The 25721-nt window shown below is 40.6% G+C and overlaps 1 protein-coding gene across 2 annotated transcripts; it reads left to right on the top strand.

The window, feature by feature from the left end:
- Window positions 1-3342: 3342 nt before the first annotated feature.
- Window positions 3343-23973, top strand: fam120b (family with sequence similarity 120 member B). 2 transcript variants are annotated; one of them, XM_078250938.1, is made up of 15 exons: window positions 3343-3431; window positions 3804-3941; window positions 4631-4821; window positions 5058-5191; window positions 6158-6280; window positions 6928-7119; window positions 7373-7643; window positions 7734-7917; window positions 8247-8348; window positions 10151-10323; window positions 12570-12662; window positions 16214-16420; window positions 16682-16802; window positions 21583-21856; window positions 21950-23973. In XM_078250938.1, exons 2-15 carry the CDS (start codon window positions 3806-3808, stop codon window positions 21978-21980), a joined length of 2232 nt encoding a protein of 743 aa, XP_078107064.1. In that variant the 5' UTR covers window positions 3343-3431; window positions 3804-3805; the 3' UTR covers window positions 21981-23973. The 2 variants fall into 2 exon arrangements, with proteins under 2 accessions (XP_078107064.1, XP_078107073.1); XM_078250947.1 differs by lacking the exon at window positions 3343-3431 and having other exon boundaries at window positions 3865-3952.
- Window positions 23974-25721: the final 1748 nt, after the last annotated feature.

Here is a 25721-nt window from a genome sequence, read left to right as displayed (position 1 = left end):
AGCCAGAACAAATGTAACTCCGACCATGCTGCCTGGGTTCCCACCAGCAAGACAAGAATACTGGTTTTTAATTAGCCGTTGTGCTGACTGAGATATTTAATTTGTGCTGGGCTGAAAGGGTTTAAAGACGGATGAATAGAGACCAGTATTCAATTAGACAAGTGTTTTAAATGCATGTGCTGCTATGTTATTTCATTAGTCTGATTCATTGCATTCATTGTGTATTTGTTCCATCATATTATGTAGATAGATAGATAGATAGATAGATAGATAGATAGATAGATAGATAGATAGATAGATAGATAGATAGATAGATAGACAGGTGCTGATGTGATGAGCATCATTCCAGTGCTGATTATAATGATAAAGGAAGAGTCGTGTGGCGGGGCCGCTGACTTAATGGATAAAACTCCCCGAGCAACAACACTGTGATGTCAGAAACTCGAGACTCACATGTTCCCTCCCCATCTGAGCCACAAAGACCTGAGGCTGCCTACCTACCATCCCAGTCAGGAATGTAACAACTTACACCACCTGTTAGCCTCAATGTGTGACACAAACTTGTAGTATACCTGTGTTACAGTAGGTTATATGACAAAGTGTAAGATATATAAAAGATAGACAGTCACTTTAGTGAGAAAATATTTGTCAACATTCCTCTTAAATGTCAACTTCTAAAGCTTCAACGTTAGATACAAATATTTTTTTCATCTCATATTCTGCATGTTTCACACATCTGCTTGTTCCCATTGAATAAAGCTGAAACAATTTGTCAATTAATCAAGTATTTTGATCATTGATTAATTGATCAAGTCAGTTTGCAAGCAAAATTGCCAAACATTACATGCCTCTCTAATGTTAGGATTTGCAGTTTTGTCTTTTGTGATGAATCATATTTGTAATAATGATAACCTGGCTTTTAAATTCCCACTTCATTGTTGTCACATTTAAAGTCTTGCTACACCATGAAATGTTATGTTTAATGGACTTAAAACAAGCAAACAAACAAAAAAACTGCATTTTGAACAAATCACACACTCCATGCTCCCTGAGATCCCTGCCCTGTGGACCCCTGGGGGTCCTTGGCCTTTAGTTTGAGAACCAGTGGCCTCCAACAGCAGGATTAGCCAAGCCAGCTGCCCAGAGAGACCCTGGGCCCTGGACGCTGACACCAGGCCTGACCTCAGGGTGGCTACTATCAGGGGCACTGAGGGGATTTGGACAGCACTTGGTGTGCTGTTCATTCAGTTGGACAACTGTTGAGCCAGTGCAGATTTGTGCAGCGGTGTTCTTTGTATGTGTGTGTGCGTGCTTGTATGGTCAATTCTTTCCGGGGGTTAACTACTGATCCAGTACAAATGGGAGGGGTTGGGGGGTAGGGCTGAGGGCAGTCGTGTGCTCCTGGAACATCTGCCTCTGTTTCTCCTGAGTCAAGCTTTGGTCAGGAGTGGGGGAGGAGGAGGGAGGCAACAGGGGGGCAAACACTGACTGCTGAAAATGGGATGCAGGATTATATAAACCCCTTGCCACCTTTGGTCTTTTGTGTTCACATATAGAGGAGATACACAAGGGCATGAATAGCGCATGTGTATATGCACATCCAGGTACATTGTGGGCATTGTGTGTGTATTTTTCATGTGTGAACACCTGCAGGTTGTGAAAACTATTTTTTCTCTGGGACAAACACTTTGAGCCTGGTCCTGATCAAGTCAGTGTGTGAGCTTGATGGGACATAAGGTATCAACTAAAAAAGATAATAAAAGCACATTTTTATTTTGACATACAAAACATTATCCTGATTCCAGACTTCTTGCCACCCACATCTCTGTTCTTTTCAGCAATTCAAATAAGGGGAAAACAAAATGGCCAGTCAGCATAAATTGGCACAATATATGCAACAACCTATTTACTATGACTTGCAATTCCAAAACAAGTTCCCGTATAAAGCTAATAAGACAATTAACAAACTGAAGTGAATGGGAAACCCAGATTAATATTTTCTCACTGTCCACTTGCAATTTACGCTTATTGTCATGCCTTCTGGCTCTGTATACCAGTTCAGTCCTTTCTTCTGTGCCAGATCTTTTGCCTCAGCTGCTCCCTTTTGTCCAACTATCTCACTGCTTGGTGACTTTCTGCACGTCATCCCAGAAAAAAAACATTATTAATAGTATTAATGCTGGATAAGAACCAAATGTAAAGCTAAATTACCCATTAAGCACTTAATCTGTTGACAGATCACTCCACTCTAGAAAAAACTCACGGCAACTTTACAGGACAACTTCTAACTGTAGTATATATAACGCTATGTGCTTGTATATGTTATAAAGTTATATCATCAGTCATCTGTTCTGTCCTCCCAGTGCCTTGTTTTGTTTAGTACACTTTTTTTAATTTTATGTTGATGTTGTGCTTTGTACAGCATTGTGTCTTGTTTACTCACAAATAAAAAATAACAATTTGGTCTGATTATTAGGCTATCAACATGGACCTAAACCTGAGAAATTACCTGAAGCTCTGCAGCATAACAGTTTTTGAACCTGAACATGTAACTTTAAGACACGATTGCCAAGAGAAGAAGAGGTAAAGCAGCTGGTTATTCAACATCTGCACATGTCTCGAGACCTGTTTCCTAAAAGCCTCCTCAAGGCTGAGGTGATCCTAACGTAAAGACTTAAAATGGAGCTACGATCATTATAGTCTCAGGTCTTTTTGGAACCAAGGCACAAACCATTGGCCAAGTTATACAAACTAAAATGCCTATGTGGTCTTCATGAGTCCATTGGTCATAACTCTCCAGTGCAATTGTTGGGGCATATTTACAACATAGCTCCTCCCTCTTGAAGATCAGTTGACTGGGAGAGGTGGATTGTCCTCCCAGTCCACAGAGCATCTGGCTGAGGAACGACAGATGCTGACAGCTGGACTGACATCCAGCATATGTCCCTTTCTTTATTCCTGTTCCAACCGGACAATAGAGTGGAAGAGACGGGGGTGCTTTGTGTTGAGAAGGTAGACCTAATAGCTTGTGACTTTAGAAAAGAGCCCCCATTCTCCAGGAGAGCTTGGAGAGCAATTAGCCCGTCTCTGATCCTAGCCTGGGGAGTTATTATGAGAGGACTGAGCCCACAAAAAACACATTAAGATGTTAATTTTTTTTTCATTACAGCATCATTACAATGATGATCTAAGTTATTCGTCCAAATTGTGTTTAAGGGATGCATTTTATTTTTAGGCCTGCATAGTCTTTAATATTTGGATTACTAATCACACAGAGAACACTGTGACTACTACTGCGTTGTTGTCTCCGTGCGCGTGTGTTTTGTTTTGCAGCGTGATGACGCCACGCGTAGATAATAGGAAGTAATTTGAATTTACATCAAGTAAACACTACACGGATAGAAACTGCTCATGTACACCACGATTTTAAAGTAAGTCTTTGCTATGTGAAGGAATACTATGGGATGAAAGCATTTACAGACATAACTCAGTATAAGACGAGTTGGGTTATAAGGACAGGAAACGCGACAGTCTCGCAATAAATGAGTTTAGTGGCTAGAAGCTAAGCTAACTGTTAGCATTCAGGTCTATTCTCACTAACGTTAAACACTGACAACAACTGAATAACCTGGCAAGCTGTCACATAGTGTTTATCATCCTGCAGCGATGTGAAACCTTTTTTAATACTTAAAATGTAAAGATGTTACGAACAGGGCATGATTTAGCATCTTACTAATTTAACCTTACCTTAAAAGTTTCCAATGAATTCCCTGTCACTCTGTCTCTCTGTTTCTTCTCTGTAGAAATGGGTGTAAAAGGTCTTCAGTCCTTTATGGACCGCTGCTGTCCAGAAGCCTGTGTGACTGTGAACCTGAGAGAAATGGCCAGACAACATGTTGCCAAAAACCAGCAAGGCTGCACAACCACAGATAACACTACCAGTTGAGTTCATGTCAGTGTGCAAATAGCATAACAGTGTGTATCCACTGAGCTTGTTTTATCAAGATATTTTGAGATATTTAGATGCAATCGGTGTGAAAACGCACATGTAGGCCTATCTATCTTGTCTGGGTGATGAGCCACAAACTGTAACTGAATTCTAAGGAGTTAACATTTCTATTTGGGGTCAAAACATTTGACTTGTTTTAGTGTAATAAACAAGAAATGTTATTGGGAGCAGATAATAGTCTAGATAGTCCTTTGGGAGATATGTTGTAATGTTGTAATGATCAAAAGCACTTTTCATAATATTATTGTTTATAGCACAATATCAGTGAAAGCATTTCAATGTGTGTCCATTATTTCTAAACCTGGTGGTAGTTACATCCACAATAATACCAACACTGCTGTTCACAACAACATATAGCTAGTAGTTTGAAAGATAACAGTAGTGCTAACAGGAATACAGAAAAAATGAAATCAGTGACAGCCAAAGCTAGCAGTCCGAATGACTGGCAGCATTGAGGAGAAAAGGTTTTGATGATCTAATAGCTGCAGGCTTTGTAAACCAAAAGATAAAAAAAAACAGGAAACTACACGTCTTGACTATTACTGGGGATGTGTCTTTTCTTAGAGTGGGATAACATGCAGGCCTGCTCTCTATTACGTTTCTGTTTTCACTCTGATTTAGGCCCCACACTCGTTGTGGATGGTATGGCCTGCCTGCGCCACTGGTACTCGTGTAAGGACTGGGTGTGTGGGGGGCAGTGGAGGGAGTACATGGATGTCCTAAAGAGCTGGGTGGAGGCCTTCACCTCAGCAGGCATCAGACTTGTCTTCTTCTTTGATGGGGTTGTGGAAGAGCAGAAGAGAAAGGAGTGGGTGAGAAAGGATACCCTGGGAACTTGTGGTGTTCAAATATTTGAACTTGAATATGTTGAAAGTCAATCCACTGCTGTGTTTAGTTGCAGAGTTTATTGACATTGTTTTCTATAACACTAAAGTGTAGATGCTAGTATTTAGAACATATAAACATGATTTACTGAACGTCTCCCATATTGAACTCTGAACTTGCAGAGCCTGGAGTTTACTCAACCGATCAACTCTTCTGCCCACAGGTGAAGAGGAGACGCAGAGTGAATGGGGAGGTTTCTAAAATGTTTCGTCACATGAAGGCACATGGAGAGCAGCCTGGTAAAGAGCTATTTTGTCTGCCTTCTGGTCTGGCATCATTCACACCCTTTGCTCTCAGGTCAGCATACAAGACAGATTACAACGCAGTAGCCCTCTTGTGCATAATGTATACACTGTGATAATGATGTTAATAATGTATTTAAAAGACTATACATCATTAGATGGGGTTAGATCTAATATCCGATGATGGTTCTTGTTATTTCTGTTTATGGTAGAATTATTTTCTCTGTTGTTGTTGTTTTTTTTTAACCATGTATTTATTGAAATCTTTGTACATTTTACAGACAAAAACAGTACAAGGCACATAACATAAAACAGAAAAAAGACCAAGGATCAAATATAGTAGCTGTAGTATCCACAGTCATAAATCTGTACATCCATAGGTGTATGCTTACATGAAAAACATACCACCGTTGTTTATCTCAACACCGTACAGTACAGATGGCACACTACAGGCATTAAGAGAATGTTATCTTATTTATAAAAAAAAACAAAAAAAAAAACGCTTGGTCCAGCTAGTTATCACTCCGACCATTCTCAAGAAAATTGAAGAAAACTCTCCAGATTTTCCAAAACTTGTCAAGCTTATTTTTTGTTGTGTAACTTATCTTTTCTAGAGCTAAGTAAAAAGTCATTCCCCTCAACCATTGCGATGTGCCACAAGGCGTGTCTGATTTCCAAGAGCAAGCAATGCATCGTTTGGCTTCTAAAAAACAAATATTAAGTAGAGACCCAACTTTGTTAGAGGTTATAAAGCTGTCTGGGTAGAGATTTAATAAGCATGATTTAGGGCTAAGGGGCACCTCCTCACCAGTGATCTGGCTTGCCAGGTCCAACACCTTCCTCGGGAATGAGAGTATCTGTGGACACTCCCACATACAATGAAATAAAGTTCCTTTTTGGTCATTACATTTGACACAGGTATCTGGTATGTTAGAATTAAAGTGATGCAACTTAGCTGGGGTTATGTATAGTCTGTTGTCTCTGTTGTTGTTGGGTACTATGTTCTTATTGCTGTTTACAGGTCATTGGGCCAGGAAGTGTTTTGCTCAGTGCGGGAGGCTGACTATGAGATTGCCAGCTATGCTCGTCAGCATGGCAGTATGGGAATTCTAGGACAGGATTCAGACTTCATCATATATGACAGGTTTGTTAAAATGATCATGCTGTTATACTTTTAGACTTTGTTGGATTTTTTGCAGATAGACTTGCACTACAGTACTTACTGGTCAGTTAACATTTCTGATGAATCATGCACAAATCGAAGGAGCTGATGGGATTACATTTCACTGGAATTGTACCTCATACGATCTCATGTGACAAATAAAATGGATAGATAGATAGATACACTACCGGTCAAAAGTTTGGGGTCACTTAGAAATTTCCATTCCACTCCATTACAGACTGAATACCAGCTGATCTAAGTGGGTGGCTGATATTTAATGCAATATCTGCATTGCCCATTATCAGCAACCATTCATCCAATGTTCCAAAGGCACATTCTGTTTACTAATCTGATGTCATTTTAAAAGGCTAACTGAGAAAACATTGGAGAACCCTTTTGCAATTATGTAAGCGCATAATGTAATCTGAAAACTACTGCCCTGGTTAAAAAAAACAATGCAACTGATCTCAGCTGGTATTCTGTCTACAATGGAGTGGAATGGAAATTTCTAAGTGACCCCAAACTTTTGACCGGTAGTGTAGATTGATTGATTGATTGATAGATTCATATATTCTATGGGAAATGTGGATAATCTGCCTGATCTGAACATGCACTTTTGTCATTTAAAGTGCCCTCTACTTGTCTGTGGCAAAGCTGCGGATAGACAGCCTCACTACTGTCATGTACCACCAACAAAGGCTCTGCCAAGCAATCGGATTGACTGTTACCCAGCTACCACTGCTGGCCTGCCTCCTAGGTAACGATGTGGTGTCAGAGGAGCAGATGCAGCACATCAGGAACAACGCCATGGCAGCATACAGGTGTCTGGGGTTTTGCCTTTGGGTTTGCTCTCTGTTAGTATTTGTTATGTATGAATATTGAAATTAAATTTTTATTCTTATCCTCTCTAAGATAAATGTTACCTTTGTCGTTGACTATATTTAGTTATGAGAACATGAATATGGCATGTACTCATTCATAATATTTAAAAAGCCAGACTTATCTTGAAAAATCACTCATCTTGTTAAAGTTAAGATGAGGACATTACATGACAACAATGTTATTGTTTCCCAGGATAAACAGTCCTGTACCTCACTCTGGTGCTCCTCAGGGGCAGATGGTGCTAGCTGTATCCCATCTTGTGAGCTCCTTGTGGGGCAGAGAGGAGCAAGAGACTGGGCTTATCCCTCAGTCTCTGAATCTATCAGCTTCTCACAGAGAGCTACTGAAGAGGGGGGTTCGCTCTTACTTGCTGCCTGGACAGGAAGCTCTTCAGCAAGATGACATGTCTCCACTTCCCTCTGCCTCTGCCTTTGAGAAACATTTTAGTCCAAAAATATTAAAGGTATGTTCTGTACCTCATTCTGTTTATGATGTTTTAAAAGTAACAAATGCCGTTTTCGCTTATTATGTTTTACTTTGTGGTTTTCCCCAGGCCTGTAGAGAGAAGCATGTAGCAGCAGAGGGTTTCATGGTTTACAGTGTTGTGTTTGAGGGAGTCACTGAATGTAGCAACACTCTAGAGGACGAGGAGAACACAGAGTTACTGCCTCAGGCCCTCGTCTACAAGCCCTGCAGACAACGCATCTATGGGCTGCTGCTGCTGCACCGGCATGATGGTAGGACGGTATACTTACTGGAGGTCATAAACACACACACAGATACACATGCACTTTGGCAAGGCCATGCACACGGTCAGAAAACCAAATATCTGATCATAAAGTCAGAAACCGACAAATGTAAGGTCTGAAGGTAGACACCCACAAATTTGCAGAGAAGAGGCCATATTATGCCAAACATGCAGACTGTGCATATACACATGGACATACATGTACTGTACGCACACCTCAGTGTATGCTGAAGTTTAAAAATAAAGACAAGAATGTTTATACAAAAATACAAAGTGCAAAGTCAATCCAAGTCTAACCTTGACTTTGCCTGTTTTCAGGCAGCAGTGTTGACCTTCCAGCAATCAGGGAGTGGTTTGTCTACTCTGGAAACCCTCTGAAGGAACCTGACATGGTCCACCCTGTCCCACTTGGCTTCCCAGGTACTGTACCTGCTAGTTTATTCATATACTGGTCTCTGTATTCTTTGGCTCAGGTTAGGACAAAAATTCAATTTAAATCTACAAACCCCATTTCCAATGAAGTTGGGACGTTAAAACGTAAATAAATAAAAACAGAATGCAATGATTTGCAAATCCTTTTCAACCTGTATTCAATTGAATACACTACAAGATATTACAAGACAAGATATTTAATGTTCAAACTGATAAACTTTTTCAAATATTCACTCATTTTGAATTTGATGACTGCAACATCTTCCAAAACACAAAACACTGGGAAAGTTGAGGAATGCTCAAAAAACACTTGTTTGGAACTTTCCACAGGTGAACAGGTTAATTGGTCATGATTGGGTAAAAGGAGCATCCCCAAAAGGCTCAGTTGTTCACAAGCAAAGTTGGGGCGAGGTTCACCACTTTGTGAACAACTGCATGAGCAAATAGTCCAACAGTTTAAGAACGTTTCTCAACATACAATTGCATGGAATTTAGGGATCTCATCATCTACAGTCCGTAATATCATCAAAAGATCCAGAGAATCTGGGGAAATCTCTGCATGTGGCAAGGCCGAAAACCAACCTTGAATGCCTGTTACCATCGATCCCTTAGGCGGCACTGCATTAAAACCGACATCATTATGTAAAGGATACTGTATTACCACGTGGGCTCAGGAACACTTTGGAAAACCATTGTCAGTTAACAGTTCGTTGCTACATCTACAAGTGCAAAAGTTAAAACGCTATCATGCAAAGCAGAAGCCATATATCAACACCACCCAGAAACTCCGCCGGCTTCTCTGGGCCCGAGCTCATCTGAGATAGAAAGTGTGCTGTGGTCCGACGAGTCCACATTTTAAATAGTTTTTGGAAATCATGGACGTCATGTCCTCCGGGCCAAAGAGGAAAAGGATCCATCCAGATTGTCATCAGCGCAAAGTTCAAAAGCCAGCATCTGTGACGGTATGGGAGTGTGTTAGTGCCCATGCCATGGGTATCTTACACATCTGTGAAGGCACCATTAATGCTGAAAGGTACATACAGGTTTTTGGAGCAACATATGCTGCCATTCAAGCAATGTCTTTTTCAGAGATGTCAGCAAGACAATGCCAAGCCACATTCTGCACGTGTTACAACAGCGTGGCTTTGTAGTAAAAGAGTGCGGGTACTAGACTGGCCTGCCTGCAGTCCAGAACTGTCTCCCATTGAAAATGTGGGACGCATTATAAAGCGCAAAATACAACAACAGAGACCCCGGACTGTTGAGCAACTAAAGTCGTACATTAAGCAAGAATGGGAAAGAATGTAACCTACAAAGCTTCAACAATTAGTGTCCTCAGTTCCCAAATGCTTATTGAGTGTTGTTAAAAGGAAAGGTGATGTAACACAGTGGTAAACATGCCCCTGTCCCAGCTTTTTTGGAACATGTTGCAGGCATCATATTCAAAATGAGTGAATATATGCAAAAAAAACATTAAAGTTTATGTTTGAACCTTAAATATCTTGTCTTTGTAGTTCAATTGAATATAGGTTGAAAAGCATTTGCAAATCATTGTTTTTATTTACGTTTTACACAATCCCAACTTCATTGGAATTGGGGTTTGTAGTTACACCAGCTGATACTAATTAAGGTGATGAGGGTTTGTTTGTCATAGTTTTGTCTCGCTAGGATGATACACTGTGCCAGTCTAATGCACTTTAAGTTTACGAAGCTCCAAATGATCTCACATTTCATGTGACAAATGTCTTTAAGCAAAGCCCCACAGTATTTGACTCTGTCTGAATGTGCAGGTGATCAACCCAGTCTGGACTTGTTATGGTTCGGCACCAGTCCTGAAGTTTCTGCTCTTCGCCTGACGTCCTTCCTTTCAGTTTTTGACTGCCAGGAGTATAAGGAGTTATATGGAGCTATTGAAGACTCCCTCCTGGCTGCTCTCTGCTTGGTCACTTATATAGTCCTCCAGGTAGTGCCAACTCTTTCTTGTTTCTTCGAGTTAGTTAGTTAGTGGTTAGTAAGTTCAATGAATTGAACAGGAAAAGGTGGAAACATTTTGTCTAACTACATATAATCCTCCGGAAAAAAGGGAAACTGAAAACCCCAATCAAAGATTTATACAAGCAGTCCAATGATTTAATTATGGAACTTATTTACTCTCATATCTCATGAGTCTTGTAAATGTATCAGCCAGTATTTATATCAGCCAGTACTTATATTAATAGAAGCAATGACGAATCGAAAGTCATTTATTTTTATTTTTATTAAAAATACATGTTGATTTTCAAGAGTATGTATTCCACTACAACTTTCTCTTGAGTCATGTTGGGTGTTCCAGTTGCAAAAAAAAGTTTCACTGGGAGTTCACTGTGATTGATGTGACTGCATTGGTTTTCATTGGTCAGGCTGCATGTTTGGCTTAGCCTTTAATTAATTAAGTTAAGCTGTTAAATGAAGCAGTTGAGCACAATGGCATCAGTGCCAATAATGTAAGTGTATGGGTAGTAAAGCTACACCTGGTGAATAATGTAAACAGACAATGAAAGACCAAATGTATTTGGGGACAATTAAACACACAAGTCAGCTTTTGATTTGGGTTTTACATCTATAACATCAACAACAATTATTCCGCTCTTTTGTCAACTTGTGATTTGAAGTTAAACATCAGTTGTTGACAGTCTTTTTGTGTTGTTTTAAATGGCTTAATCACCAACTGGGTGACCACTTTAACCACAGACAGTGGTTTCTGTAACCCCAGCTTTTGCGTCAACAACTGCTCTTATAACCACCCAGGGGCTTTGAATATCTTAAGAGCCATTTCTTAAATCACCTTATTACAATTGTGTGTATTATGGTTGTTAATCAAACGATAAACATGTGTGCTGTCTGTAATCGTGTTGTAATGCCTTGTTTTTGATTTAAATTACTCCAACACTGTGATCACTTTTCAAAGTATGTGAAAAAGCAGAGATTTGTTGTTTTGGTTTGTACATTTTGCATTGACGTCATCTGATTAAACTTAACACAAAAGAGATCACATCACCTGGATAAAGGTGCATGCGTCATTTTGCAGAAGCAAAACAAAAATTATACTCTAGAATCATTTATCAACTTCGTAACAAACAGATATTCAAAAATATAAATCTCAAATGTTATCTTGAGTTTTCAGAAACTGCTTATAGTGGTCTGTTCACCCAACTTCTTTCTAACTCCACACCTCCAGATTGTTTTATTTTCAAACTTGTAGTCTTAAGCCCTAATCAAAATTGACTTAAGTGACATCAATTGAGGCAATTATTTCGATTTTTGCAGCTCCCTCTGGAGCCACAAAAGGATTTAGATAGCTTCTTTTTTTTTTTTTTTTTACACATAGTAGTATTCCCCAATACCTGTAAAGTTAGACACGAGTTCCCCTTTAATGGCAAAAACCACCTCTATTGGCATTTAATTTAAAAACTGTAAAATGTCCTCTCCCACTGTACCCTGATGTCAAAATAGAAATGAATTTCACCCAATAAGTTCATAACATAATCATAACAATTGGGCTCTACAACTGTAGCTCTAGTTACCAATGAAAAAAACTGATCAGTTTGCTATGAAGCAACTGTGTTGTTTTCACAGTTTAATTTGAACTCCAAAGGACAACTGAAAAGCATGAAGTGTTGCCAGGGTCAAACATACGATCAGTGAAGTTTCAACAAACCAGCTAAATGAGGATGTTAACCCTACACCTTTGTAGGTTAGACCTGTTTTCTACCACATAATGTTACCTAACAGAACTCAGAGACGCATAGATTAACAGGCAGCCTTCCAGACAGATGCAGATTTTGGGAAAGCAGACGGACAGTTGGAGTAAATCATTTAAATGGATGAAGGACCAACAGACAGACAGAGAAGCGCAGCTTGTTAGACGGCCCGTTAGATGAGTAGTCTGGCTGACGGACAAAAGTAGCTGTTGTTATCTGATCATTGCTGCATTCACATTCCCTCGTCACTCTACCATTTAAATAGCTCCAGGGTTTGTTTGTTTTGTACACACAACTGGGCAGCCTTGCTCTGCATTCAGCATTGTTTCTTTCTCTGTTGAATTGTGGCACAGAGAGCAGACAAAACATACTGGCCCACACAGAAGACACACTGGGATGTGATTGAATTGGCTAACCATATATTGTCTTCTGTGTGTGTGTGTTTGTTTGTTTGTGTGTATGTTTTCAGGTACAAACATTGTCTCAAGAGGACTTGGATGCTTACCTGAGTCAGGCTGTGTGTCTGAGACTAAAATCCCCTCAGGAGCTTCAACAGATCAAGGTCAGTTACAAACACAAACGCACACATATTTTTTGTTTTCTGATTCTCACTCCCTTTGTCCCAATGCACCCTAAAGTTGTTGAGTTTCATGCTGCAAGAAGACAATGGCCCCCGCAGTTGACAGTAAGAAGGGCTTCTTGTCGCAAACACAGCTCAGAAAATGTTTCCAGTAATAGAAAGTGAGGAGAAAACACAAATAAACTGCTGATTGTGTCTCCAGAAAAACAAACAAACAAATAAACAAAACAAAACACCCAAACAATTATGGTCGAACTGCACGGTGGTTGTATTGCAAATAGTGTTTTTGTATCATAGATTTTTACAAATCAGTTCATCAAGTTCAAAATAAAAAAAAAAACCCACAAGTTTCAAGATTTCTTTTTTATAAGTGTAATATAAATGCAATAAATACAAATGTTACAGACTCAACCTGAAGGCTGATGGTTTATTGTGACGTGCTGAAGCAGCTGTAGTTAAAGTTGATACTTTTTTCACTTGTTATAGCTAATAATCAACTGTTAGGAAGTTCAGCTCTTCTTTATCTAAGAGACGAGAGCCAAATAAGACTTCCAGCTTCACTGTGATCATCTTGTTAGGTTGCAGTATTTTAAATGATTACTGGTGCTGTATTAAAGTACAAACAAAGTAAAACTGCCTGCAGATGTAGGCTTAACATGTTACATCATCCTAATTTTTTTCACAATTTTTACTAAATGGTTGATTGAATTGTAAACAGTAGTTCATAGATTAATCAATAATGGTGATACTCAATTACAGTGTCACTGAAATCAGCGAGGCAGCATCATTACTTGTCTTCAGTGAGCTCGGTGGATCTGAGTTGTGAGCTCTTACAGATACGAGAATCAGAGACTCAGCTATGCTTTTCCATTCTCTGGGAAAACGGCTGCGCTGTTTGCTGCCTTGTTGTAGCCCCATTTATTTTTACTGCTTAATTACCATACTTATGTCAAGTAATTTGTATTTTTGCTGCTCGTCTGTTTTCTACACAATAATTAGGGCTGGGCGTTGATTTGAATATGCTGTCTGGGAGAAGTTCAGAGCTTCGTGAAGGGGGTTAACTCAGTGACTAGTGTATGGATTAACTACACACACACACTAGCTATGAATATACTCCCAGAGGTGGGTTAACACACAATCAATATTTTATATTTGATTGTGTATGCATGTGTGTGTGTGTGTGTGTGTGTGTGTGTATGCATGTGTGCAGAGTAGTAACATGCTTCATTTAGCACATCACAGCACAATATCAAAACCAGCATCTTTATTTTTCCACAAAACACAGCAAAAACAAAGATTAAAAACAAATTAGAATAGCGCGCGTGTGTTCAACTAAGTGAAAATGAGTCACACCATTTGTGTGTGTGTTTTGGGGAAAGGGGCTGTGGGTAGGTTTTGGGATGCGTCGGTTTCATTGCAACATTCCTCGTGTGTGTGTGTGTGTGTGTGTGTGTGTCAGAGTCAGAGTCAGAGAGAGTGTTACTGCTGGCGACAGTCGCCTGTCTGACGCTCACCACATGGAGCTATTTACACCAAGCACACTCCACCCCGCTGGACACACACACACCCGTTTCTGTCTTTGGTCTTATTTTATTCTACTTTATTCTCTCGACCACTTTCTCTTTTTCTGTCTCTCTTCACGTTGCTCTTTTATCTCTTTTTTCTTCCTCTCTTTTTTTGTGTTGGTGTTTGTGTGCTCCTTCAGGTTTTTGTGTCTCTGTGTGCAGTGATTCATTGTTTTCAGAAGGTGAAGCTGTGTTTGACTGGAAGCAGGTGGCAGGCGTGTGTGTGTGTGTGTGTGTGTGTGTGTGTGTGTGTGTGTGTGTGTGTGTGTGTGTGTGTGTGTGTGTGTGTGTGTGTGTGTGTGTGTGTGTGTGTGTGTGTGTGTGTGTGTGTGTGTGTGTGTGTGTGTGTGTGTGTGTGTCACAATCACTGTTATCAGTTCTATCTGCCAGAGGACAGGTGAGAGCAGAAAGCACACACAGAGAACATCTGCCTCCTGTTATCGACTGCTGTCGTCACAGTTAACTCACTCTCTGCTTCTTCATCATCCTCATCTTTTTTTTATTTTTATTGTCCTCCTCCAGTTTGGTCTTTCTTCTCGCTCTCTGTTGCTGCCTTTTATGGTCTTTTTCAGCAAACATAACCTTCGTCCTGTTTTTCCTTTAATGGCTCAACTCAAACTAGCGTAACAGAATCCATTGTAAAAAAAAAAGAAGAAAAAAAAAGCTTTACACAAGCATTTATTTTGTAGAAACATAAAACATCTGTAGAAAATATTGTATCTGTAGTTCTCTTATAATACATTTAGCCAGTTACTGAGTTTGTCAAAATGTGGGTTGAATTGGATATTTAATGGCTTGCTGACTCACTATTTATATCATTAATTGTGGATTGGAACACTTTACTTTATACAACATAGGAACTTAAAATAAAACCAAAATGTTTTATCACTTTCACCTTTTCCCCTGTCTTTAGCCACAATTTGTAGTGTAACATTTCTTTTAAAAAAGTCTAAAGGTGGCCAGGATAGCTCAGAAGGTCCAGGGTTCGACTCTGACCTGGGACGATTTCCTGCATGTCTTCCCCCTCTCTCTCCCTCTCATTGTTTTCCTATCATTAAAAAGGCAGAAATGCCCAAAAAATTATCTTAAAAAAACAAAACAAAAAAAGACTCATTCAAATGCCACATATACTGCATTATTTTACGTGCATATTAGTGGGGAATTTTTGTTGCAGTGATCAAATCCAGGCAAAGAAGTTTTACTGTCAAATATAGAAACCCCACTAGCCAATCAATTTTACCTAGCTAGCTAGATGGCTAGTGGGTGATGTGAGTCATATATAATTGTTTGATTTATGTGTCAGGATTGAGAAGATAAGGTTATGCAAATTGGGGTTGGGGAAAAAACAATTATTTTAGCAGCTGTGAGTGAAATCTTAAGATTTTTTTTCCGTATGGTGACACTAAGCATATTGAAGAAACAGATGGCTCTTTATAGCAAGACTGTTTAAATGATGCTATGCTACGCTATATGAAGATATTTGTAGTGTTTTGATTGAAGCTTCAGTTGTTATGGATGCCTCAACCTCCACTTTTTACTTTTTCCAATTAAAATCAGTTTAACAAGCTTTGTTAATGTGATTGTCATGAAAAATATGTCAATGTGTGTAAGGTGAATGAACCAAAATTATATATATTATTGAACAATCATGACATACTGCTCAGCAAACTGAGACTTCTTTTGGCAAATGAAGATTGTCAATGTAATTATTACAAGATCTATAAATGACATTACTAAATCAAACAGCTACATCTCTCTCCATGTATTGTGGAGGGATCGGCTGTGTGGTGAGCTGCTGTCGTCGTGGGGGGGGGGGGGAGATCTGTTCTTTTACTTTAAGTTTTATTTTCACCTGTCTTCACTGTCGCTGTCATCTCTAAAGTAGATATTCCAAAGTATCGAGCCACATGATGAAGATGTACTACCAACCAATTGTAAAACAACATTTTTTTCCTCCTCCATTCTCAGCTGCCTTTCCTCTCCAGTCGTGCAGTGCAGCTGGGATCCCTCTACGTCCGAGGACTGAGCCACCTGCTGGGTGCTAACTGTGCCAGCGGCTGCCCGCTGCCCAGCGCTGCCCTGATGCCTTGGCACAGCTTCGATGGACGACTGTTCCACTCAAAGTACCTGCTGGCACATAGCGGCACAAAGAAGACTGTGTTGCTGGACAGAGATGTAAGTGGAGACGGAAAATGTGTGTGTGTGTGTGTGTGTGTGTGTGTGTGTGTGTGTGTGTGTGTGTGTGTGTGTGTGTGTGTGTGTGTGTGAGTGTGTGGCAAGATTTTGAGAAAAGGAAAAAAATGATAAAGTTGTATTCTGTTGCAACTGCTTGTTTCATAGTATGAATCTTTTTTTTTTTTTACCATATATGAACACTAACAGCATGATTTTGAGACGTGTAATCCAAAGTGTGTTATTGTCGGCCTCTCTCTGCAGTCGTCCTGTTTGTCTCTGTTTCTCTGCCTGAGAGAGAAACTTACAGAAACCTGCAGTAAGCGAGGCAGAGTCCTGCAGTCCAGACCCAATGCTCCAGAACATAGTCATAAAACCACACCAGGTAAGCCATAAGACTGATTCACATGTCTTTATCTATGGTCCTTATAGATACCTGCCTTTCACAGATTTTCAGTTCATGTGAACACTTTCTTTTCACTTGCGACCGGTGTTTGATTGTCATCATGTCAGGGCAGGGCCATCACCTTCATCTACAGCGGGGTCACAAAGTTGTTTTTTTGGAGCATTTCTGCCTTTATTAGATAGGAAAGCTGAGATATGAAAGGGGATAGAGAGGGGGGAAGACATGCAGGAAATCCATCACAGGTCGGACTCGAACCCTGGACCTTCTGCGTCGAGGAATAAACCTCTGTATATGTGCGCCCACTCTGGTAGAGTGAGCTGAGCTAACCGGCCACTCTCTAAAACATTTATAAATGACACAGTTACCCACAGACTTAATCAAAAACATAAGAATGGTCACAATTAAAGTATAGCAAATCTGTCTTTAAATTTGCCAAATGTTATACTGTTTCAAATGAATCTTTCATTTTTACAACCAACGCTTGAAATGATGACGGTACTTGCAAATGACAAGGTAGTACAAAATGTAAACCATACTTTGGTGTTTGTCATTTTTACCTCTGTACTTCATCTCTTTGTTGAGATGCTGTGTGTGTTCATAAGTGATTAAAGCCATAAGTGATGTTTTCTCCTTCCTTACTCTTACTCAACACTCACTCTGTCTGTGAATGTTGGTTCTGTGTTATTTTGTTTAACATAATTATGTTGCTATTTTGGCCAGGACTCTTTGGAAAAAGTGTTTTTGATCTTGGGCTTGTGACCATCCTGGTTAAATGAAGGTCAGAGACAGAAAAACGTTTTGACCTGAATTAAGAAATGTTATGGTGTTTCTAGGGCGCCCTGGTGGCCTATGGTTAAGATGCATACCATAAAACCACAATGTCCTTGGTGCAAATCTGGCTGGGGACCTATGTCGCATGCCACATCCCTCTTTGTCTTCCCATGCTTCTTTTGTATACTGTAAAACCTCCAATAAATTGGCAAAAATGCCCCCAAAAACATTATAAAAGTGATGTTATGATGTCTGTATTATTTTAAGTGGCTCTAATAGTTCAGTTTTTATGTTTTGGAGCTAGTCTTTGTTTCTAATCACTGTCCAATGTAAATAGAAGTACAAACACAGTGTGGCTTATATGAAAAACTGATGAAAATACTGGAGCCAAACAGAGAAGCAGCATTTTAATCTGACAGTTCATCTGTGGTTGTAGTTCTCTGGTGCCCCTCACCGAACCACATTACCCAGAGGGCCGCGCTGTAACGAGCTCCATGTGTGCTGCGGCCTTAATGCATATACCTCCGTGTGTGTGCGCACACACGCGCGCACATGCACGTTTGGATTCGAAACTTGCTTTGTCAGTGCACTACTAATAGTAGGTTTCTGTTTATAGGCTGAGAGAGCTCTATTTTAAGACACACAACAAGACTAACTGATTACAGACCTCTCTATTCTGTCTCTCCTCTCTTTGTGCTCCCCTTCCCCTCAGTCATTCCTCTCTGTCTAAGTCCTCATCCTTTTATTTGTCTTACTTTGTTCTTCACCCTCTCTGTTTCTCTTCTTCGTTTCTTACTGTTGTTCTCTTTCTGGTGCTGCGTGCAGAGCCTTGACACTCTCCAGACGCCTTTCCAGCTTATTATACACAGATTTTCAAACATATTTACCCTCTTACACACCTACTAATTTGTTTTGTGTTAATGTGGCCTGTCTTCACTGTAGTGTTAGGCTAAGTTGAGCTCCATGTTGGTACAAGACTCGTCCAGCTCAGTGGTCAATCTCAGAAGACGACTCAGCAGTAGCTTATGAAATGTGAACCTGTAGTTTCTGTTTAACCCTGTGACTTGTAAACCTTTTGCGACCGTTTCTCTGCGTGCCATGTTGGCGCAGAGTCTCCGAATTGCACCGAACTGTCTGCGTTTTGCCCAAGTCAACCCTTGTGGGTCTCACAAGGATGTTTCTGGTTTTATAGATGGAAGGTTATACACTCTTTATACCTTAGTGTTTCATTTCTGCCAGACGCAGACACCAATCATTACTACAGAACTGTGGGGATACTGTGTGTGTGTGGGGATACTGTGTGTGTGTGTGTGTGTGTGAGAGAGAGAGAGAGAGAGAGAGAGAGAGGGAGAATGTGTGTGCGTGAGAGTAGTGGTGGCGCTATGTGGTATCGTTGAGGGTTTGGTTTTTGTTTGGAATCAGGCCTGATGTTTAGTCTCTTCAGCAAATATCTCCTCTGCCCGCCTGCCCTTACAATTACACTCCAACAGTGAGCTGCTCTCCCATGTTTATTTCTGTCCAAAATGACAAAAAGTAAATGAAAACAACCTCTTTCAGATTGGCTCCCATTCGTAGAGTACATTTTACTTTGGCTGAGAGAAGTGATGTACCTCTCTCCTCCAATCTATCCTCTGATAGTGTTCATTTTAATTTAACTCTCCTCTGACATAGGAAGAACATATTATAATCTCTAATTTTATTTGTCTCCCTATTTTGGTTTAATTTCAATTCCCAGTCTGAGAAACTGAAACTTTTCCAGAAGACATTCCAACCTCAGAAACGGACCTTAAAAAAGTTTTGGTGCTTGTGGCCTGCCTGACACAACGACTTCTGCATGGCATGCTTTCATGTGCTTTTTTTCTGTACTTTCACACTCAGTGAGTGGATTAATGGTTGGATGGTGGCCTGATTTGGCCTAGCAGGCTACAGCTCCATTTTGGAACGGTCTAAAGTTGGACTTTGTGTTTTATTTCAAGCACTTTGTAATTGTCTTGAAATCTGCCACATCTGTCAAAGTTCCTTATGTAAAAAGTACGTCACAAGCTTTCCTGAAAGAGAGGATAGATTTAATGGTAGCTAAACAGGAGTAGAAAAACATTTAACTTTTTGTGTCTGTTAATTGATTTTGTTACCAATAGTAGAACAACAGACCATAAATACAAAACATATGTTTCATCTTAGTTGGAGTTTTTATTTGTTTGCTGGCAGTTGACATTTAAGAAAAAGAGATCTGTAGGCATTCAGTTTCATGTACCTTTTTTTTCTCTGAATAATTCGGCTTTCGACACTGGCAGCAACTTGGTGAGTGTTCATGTTCATGGCATTTGTGATTTTTGGGCTGTTCTGTGGGTAGCCTTGAAATAATTGCGTACAGACTTTAAGGATAAGTTTTGTGTGTGTGTGTGTGTGTGTGTGTGTGTGTGTGTGTGCAAAAAAAGAGAAACAATTGTTTATGCTTTTTGCACATAGTAGTAGCCTAGAAATCTAGACGCACCCTAGCAGCAGCAAATGTAATTTGCAGCCAGGGTCAACATCTTGATGTGGGTCAGGCTTGTCAGGCTAACGTAGTGGGGCATTTAACATTTAACTTCAACAAAGTCAGACTTAACTTACTGGTTCCATTACTCCATGTCCAGACTCTTAAAATAATTAAGGCTAGTGTGGGCCCATAATTCAGCCGAAAAAATAAAATCAATTGTTTGTTTTTTCCTTGCCACAACTTTACTGTTTAATTTCACTCTCCCTGCTCTTATCAGCATTTCTTTTTTTTTTTTTTTTTTAAAGATGATTTTTTTGGGCTTTTCCGCCTTTAATGGACATGACAGGTGAGAAAGGGGGAGAGAGAGGGGGAAGACATGCAGGAATTCGTCACAGGTCGGAGTCAAACCCTGGACCTCTACGTTGAGGCATAAACCTCTAAACATATGTGCGCCTGCTCTACCCACTGACCCAACCTGGCCACAATCAGCATGATTTTTGGCTGCTCAGCACCTTGTCTATAACGACGACATTTCATTTTCGGGATTGTTCAGGTGCTGCCGGAAATTCCGCCAGATGTCCATTACCTTCCGCTTTCTTTGTGGTTGTGGTTAACTGCTCTTCACATCTCTGCAGGGTAAATCGAGACAGCTAGCTAGACTATCTGTCAAATAGTAGTACATAATAATAATAAATAGAGTAGTACATGTGTTCCACCAAAACAAGTTCCTTTCCAAGGCTATTTTGCAGAGGCACCGTTGCTCTGTCCGGCGCTTAGAGCCACCCAAGACGATAGTGATTGGTTTAAAGAAATGCCAATAAACCAGAGCACGTTTTTCTCCCATCCCGGAATGCTGTGTGGACTAGCCAGACCCTCCTTTGCAGCACTGTGGAGGAAGGTCTGGCAATGCGAGACTACTCAGCACCAAACAGCAGACAGTAGACATATTTATGTATTTATTATTCAGATGGACAGAAACACAATTTTGAATGAATGTAATGTTCCTATGTAACTGCTGGATGTGTACATAGGAAACAGTTTGCCATATCAACTTAAAATGAAATGGTATGTCAATGTTGTGTTCACATCTTGTTTCTACTGCCTTCAAGTGGCATAAAAAAACCGGTCACTGCAGGTTTAAGCACCAAACATTTTGGTAGAATTATGTCTATGTAACATAACATTTTTCAAGACTAAATAAGCAACAACTTAAAGGTAAAAGTTTAACACCCAATAACTCAAGTAACTGCTTCATCTGGGTGTCTTTTAATCAGATTTGACTGCCAGTGGCCAGTTTTAATCGCGGCACAGAAATACCCGATATCACACTTTTCTATTAGAGCCTGGTGCACGTCAAACCAGTGAGACGATCATGGACAGAACACAACTTACAGACATTTCTTATGTGAAATTACTGAAATTGTTATTATAGTTCATGTAGGTCTTATCGGTCATTGTAAGAAAATAAGTTTTCCTGTCCTTTTTAAATATTACATTTCTCACTTTTAGGTGGTGTTCAAAACTGGAGGGAAAGAGGAGAGATGACAGGAGGCCATCGGCATGGAGGAGGATGGAGGGAGAGAGGGGAGACAAGAGGATACCCGAGAGAATATGAAAACAGAGAGAGACTGTGGGAGAGAGGAGGAGGGATGAGAGGAGGCCATTTTCATCCTCATCCTCATCCAAACTGCCACGATGGAGGACCCCAGAACATGAGCCGTCCTCCAAATCGTTCCAGAGGTCCATCATACCGCAACAGAGGCAGATACCAGCTGTCTCCGAGGTAACACCAGTGTGGAACAAGATGTTCCTCTTCTCTAATGTTTCTTCTGTTCTTATCTGCTCTATATTGTCACGTTTCATCCTGTCCTCTCAGATGGTCGCAACCTCCTGCACCAGGAACATGACTCTACCCCAGACAGAGAGGAGAGAAGAGAAGAGGAGGATTAGAGGGGAGCATTTAAGAGGATGGGAAATACATGATGAAAGGATCGAAGGAATAACACTTCTCTGAACAAACTGATTAGTGAATTACCCGTCAGGAATGTTTGTCTAAAAGACGCAGTAGGTCGAAAAATGGGGATTAAGACGAGGCATAATGAAGAGATTAGGAATACATCATTTAAATTGCCAGTTTAACCTGAATTTGTCTTTTTGTGTGTCTCAAAATAATCCTATTGACATAATAGGTAGTAAAGACTTTTAAAGTCAATCATTTTAAAGCCTCTCCTTCATCTCAGGGCAACTTACCTGTCTCACTGTTGTAAAATGAACAGTGTGCATGAGCACTCACCAAACAAACACAGAAATGAGCCACTTCAAACATACACTGAGAAGTGGATTAATGGTTGATCCGCAAGCCTGTTATCACCTCTTATCTTTTAACAATAAAAGGACAAAGATCTTAAAAGCTGTGTGTGTCCAGCGGCTTAATCCTTTTAAAGGAATGGTATTAACTAGAGGAACAGTGATGCTGGTATCAAATATCAGCTGAAATAGGGCATCAACGGCATACAGCAGATTTATACACTTCTGTAAACTGATACCAAGAGCTGTTTGTGACATGTCAAAAAGTGACATACACTTTTTTCATACACAAAAGAATGTGCATTGTCTGTAATGGATACCAACCTGTATGTTAAACATGTTAAAGGGGTGATAGAATGATTTTTTCATTATATATATATATCTGCTCCACACAGTCTGACGAGAAAGCGGCAACCTCCATACCCAGTCAAAGTCACCGTTTCTCGGTTACTGGACGACCTGGGCGCCGCGGAGCTCCGGAGCTGCAAGCTAGGCTATGTGTCCCATTTAATCCTATGGGAAAAGATCGTTGCTACACTTTCGTTAGCTGCGACTGTCCCTCCAATCCTATGTTTACAGATCACAGCTAGTTAGCTTAACTTTCGGCATAATGAAAGTATATTTACAGTTTGAATTTCGTCACGCCACTTATATAACCCCAAGGTCTTATAAAGCTAACTATGGTGTCTGATTTCAATTTAATGCATTTTTGTGAACATTAGGGATTTCGTTAGCTGCTACTGTCCCTTCGATCCTATGAATCGCGGCTAGCTGCAGGCCCTGGAGCTCCATCAGGGCCTCGGCATTTTGTAGTCCAGTAACCCAGAACCGGTGACTTTGCGTGGTTATGGAGCGCCGCAGGCTTCCCTTCGTGACGGAGATCCAACTAGCTCACAGCGAGTCTATGGTGAGGCCGCTGTCACGTAGCCTGCTGAGCTCCTGCTGAACTGCGACACACAGTCGGACAAAATTTGCAATTAGCCATAATGTTTGTAAAACGGCCCATATTTGACCTCTACATAGTTGATTTCTCACATAAAAAAGTCTCAGAAGTGAATTTAGTAATTAAATAGCGGACCTCTGGAGATCTGCATGACCTAGCTAGATTCAGAAGACTAAGCTGACCTCAGGTCAGTGGTGTAGCCTATGCAAATAATGGGGCGTGACAAAGACTAAGATTTGGGATGCTTACGTCAGCTTCCAGCTTTGTTGAGATTCGTCCGTTTTGAGCGGCAGTTCCAAAATGTGAGATTTGCAGAGGATAGGGGTATCAATGGGATTTTGAGCTTCTATGTATGTCCTATTTACCCAACGAAGTCGTTATTCAACTATCACAAGGTAAAATCGGTTTTGCATTCTATCACCCCTTTAAACTGTTGTTTAAGTGTGTGTGTGTTGTGTGGAATGTATAGCCTTTACAGTCAGGCTGACTGATTTCCTGTAGCACTGTGATAAGTCGTAAAATCCATCAGAGGAAAAGGATGCAGAGAAAGTTCCACAGCCCAAGTGCTCTCATTCCTGTGTGTGTGTGTGTGTGTGTGTGTGTGTGTGTGTGTGTGTGTGTGTGTGTGTGTGTGTGTGTGTGTGTGTGTGTGTGTGTGTGTGTGTGTGTGTGTGTGTGTGTGTATACTATAAGCAGAGCAGTAAAGAAATGTGAGAGTGAATTTCTCAACAAATAAGAGGAAATCAGATTGTTGATACAGTGATGGTGAGACTGTTGTGTGTGACAGAGCTGAGGGTTACATCAGTTTTCCTCCTGTAGTTTAATGATACACTTATTACACAGGGCCAGATACAGGCTGCTACAAGCAATATGTCTTACATGGACTGAAGAGACATGCTTATTATCAATCCAGTTTGATCCTAAAACAAATGAATGCCAACAATGATTGAGGAATGAAGATATCCCCCCCCAGACTTTTAAAATGCTGCATATAGGCAGATTGCCAGAGCGATGTGTCGTTTTCACACATGACGTGATGTTTAAAACTGCCAGTGTATTTACAGAGTCAGTGCATGTGTGAAAGGGGCTGTTGATTCTTTATTGAGGGTGACTTACGAAAAGTTTAATCTTTGAAGGGTTAGAGGGACGAGGAATTGAACAGCTCAGTGATTATTAGAGCTTTCTAAGTGGATGTGACCAAAGTGTCCACTCCCTGTCTTTCCTCTAAGTCCAGACGCAGCAGAAGAAAACACAGAGCGTGTGTGTGTGTGGTTTTAGGTTAGTAACTGGTGGGTAGAGTGGGTGTGTGCATGAGGAGGGGCGACATGGGTGGGGCACGCAACACACTCGAGTCCAGTTGCCCCTTCTACATAATAACAATAACAGGAGGAGTAATGCTTTCTGTGGTGAAGAGGAAGCAAAGGATGGAAGCTTAAAAAGAGAGGGGGGGGGAAGACGGAAATGAAGTGTAAAGTAGAGAGAAGAAGTAAACATTGAGAAGAGGAAAACAAACAAGAGGAAACACACCAGAGGAGTGGGTGATGGAGAGGCGGAAGACTAAGAATAGAGAAAACTACAGAAAACAGAATGAGAGTGGAGAAAAGAGAGGAGATGAATTTAAAGAAGAGGAAAGGGTAAGACAAGAGTTGAGAACACAAGCAATCTGAGTCACTAGTCTTGCCTCAACCACAGGAAACCCCGTTGACTGCCCGACAGATCAGCTTCCTGTGTGTGTGTGTGTGTGTGTGTGTGTGTGTGTGTGTGTGTGTGTGTGTGTGTGTGTGTGTGTGTGGAGGAGGTCTGGGCGTGGTCCCTCCAGCAGCAGGGAGACAAACAGTCAAACCCCTTTTCGAGGCCTCCTCCCTGGGATAGACTCAGGCCTCTTTCTTTCCTCTCCGGTGGCAGTCATTCAACAGACTGTCTACTCTATTTTGTCTAACACTCTCTCTATCTTATCTAAACTTTCTGAGGCTTTCTTTCTGCCAAAGTCATCAAACTATACACCCAATTGTGTTACCCAGCCGGACCAAGGGGATTTGATTTAAACCCTTGTGGTGTCCAGTGGTGCCCGCAATGGGTGGCAACTAAATGGATCCCATGTGACCACAAAACCACTTCAACAAACTTCACCCAAAGCAAAGAAGCCCTTTGAGGCGGAGTTACTCTCTTTCATGTTCTACACATTTACCTCTGGAAAGGTATTACATGGTTATACTGTAGTATTTGTCAGAGGTGCAGAGGTGGAAGAAGTATTCAGATCCTTAAGTATAAGTACTAATACCACACTGTAAAAATACTCTGTCACAAGTAAAAGTCCTGCATTGAAAATGTTACGTGTTAAGTCAAAAGTACTTAAGTAAAAGTATGTGAATATCATCAGGAAAATGTACTTAAAGTA

The sequence above is a fragment of the Sander vitreus genome, chromosome 1 (assembly GCF_031162955.1).
Source record: "Sander vitreus isolate 19-12246 chromosome 1, sanVit1, whole genome shotgun sequence".
NCBI classification, from domain to species: domain Eukaryota; kingdom Metazoa; phylum Chordata; class Actinopteri; order Perciformes; family Percidae; genus Sander; species Sander vitreus.
The sequence above is the reverse complement of the archived record's forward strand: the minus strand, read 5'-3'. Positions and strand labels throughout refer to the sequence as shown.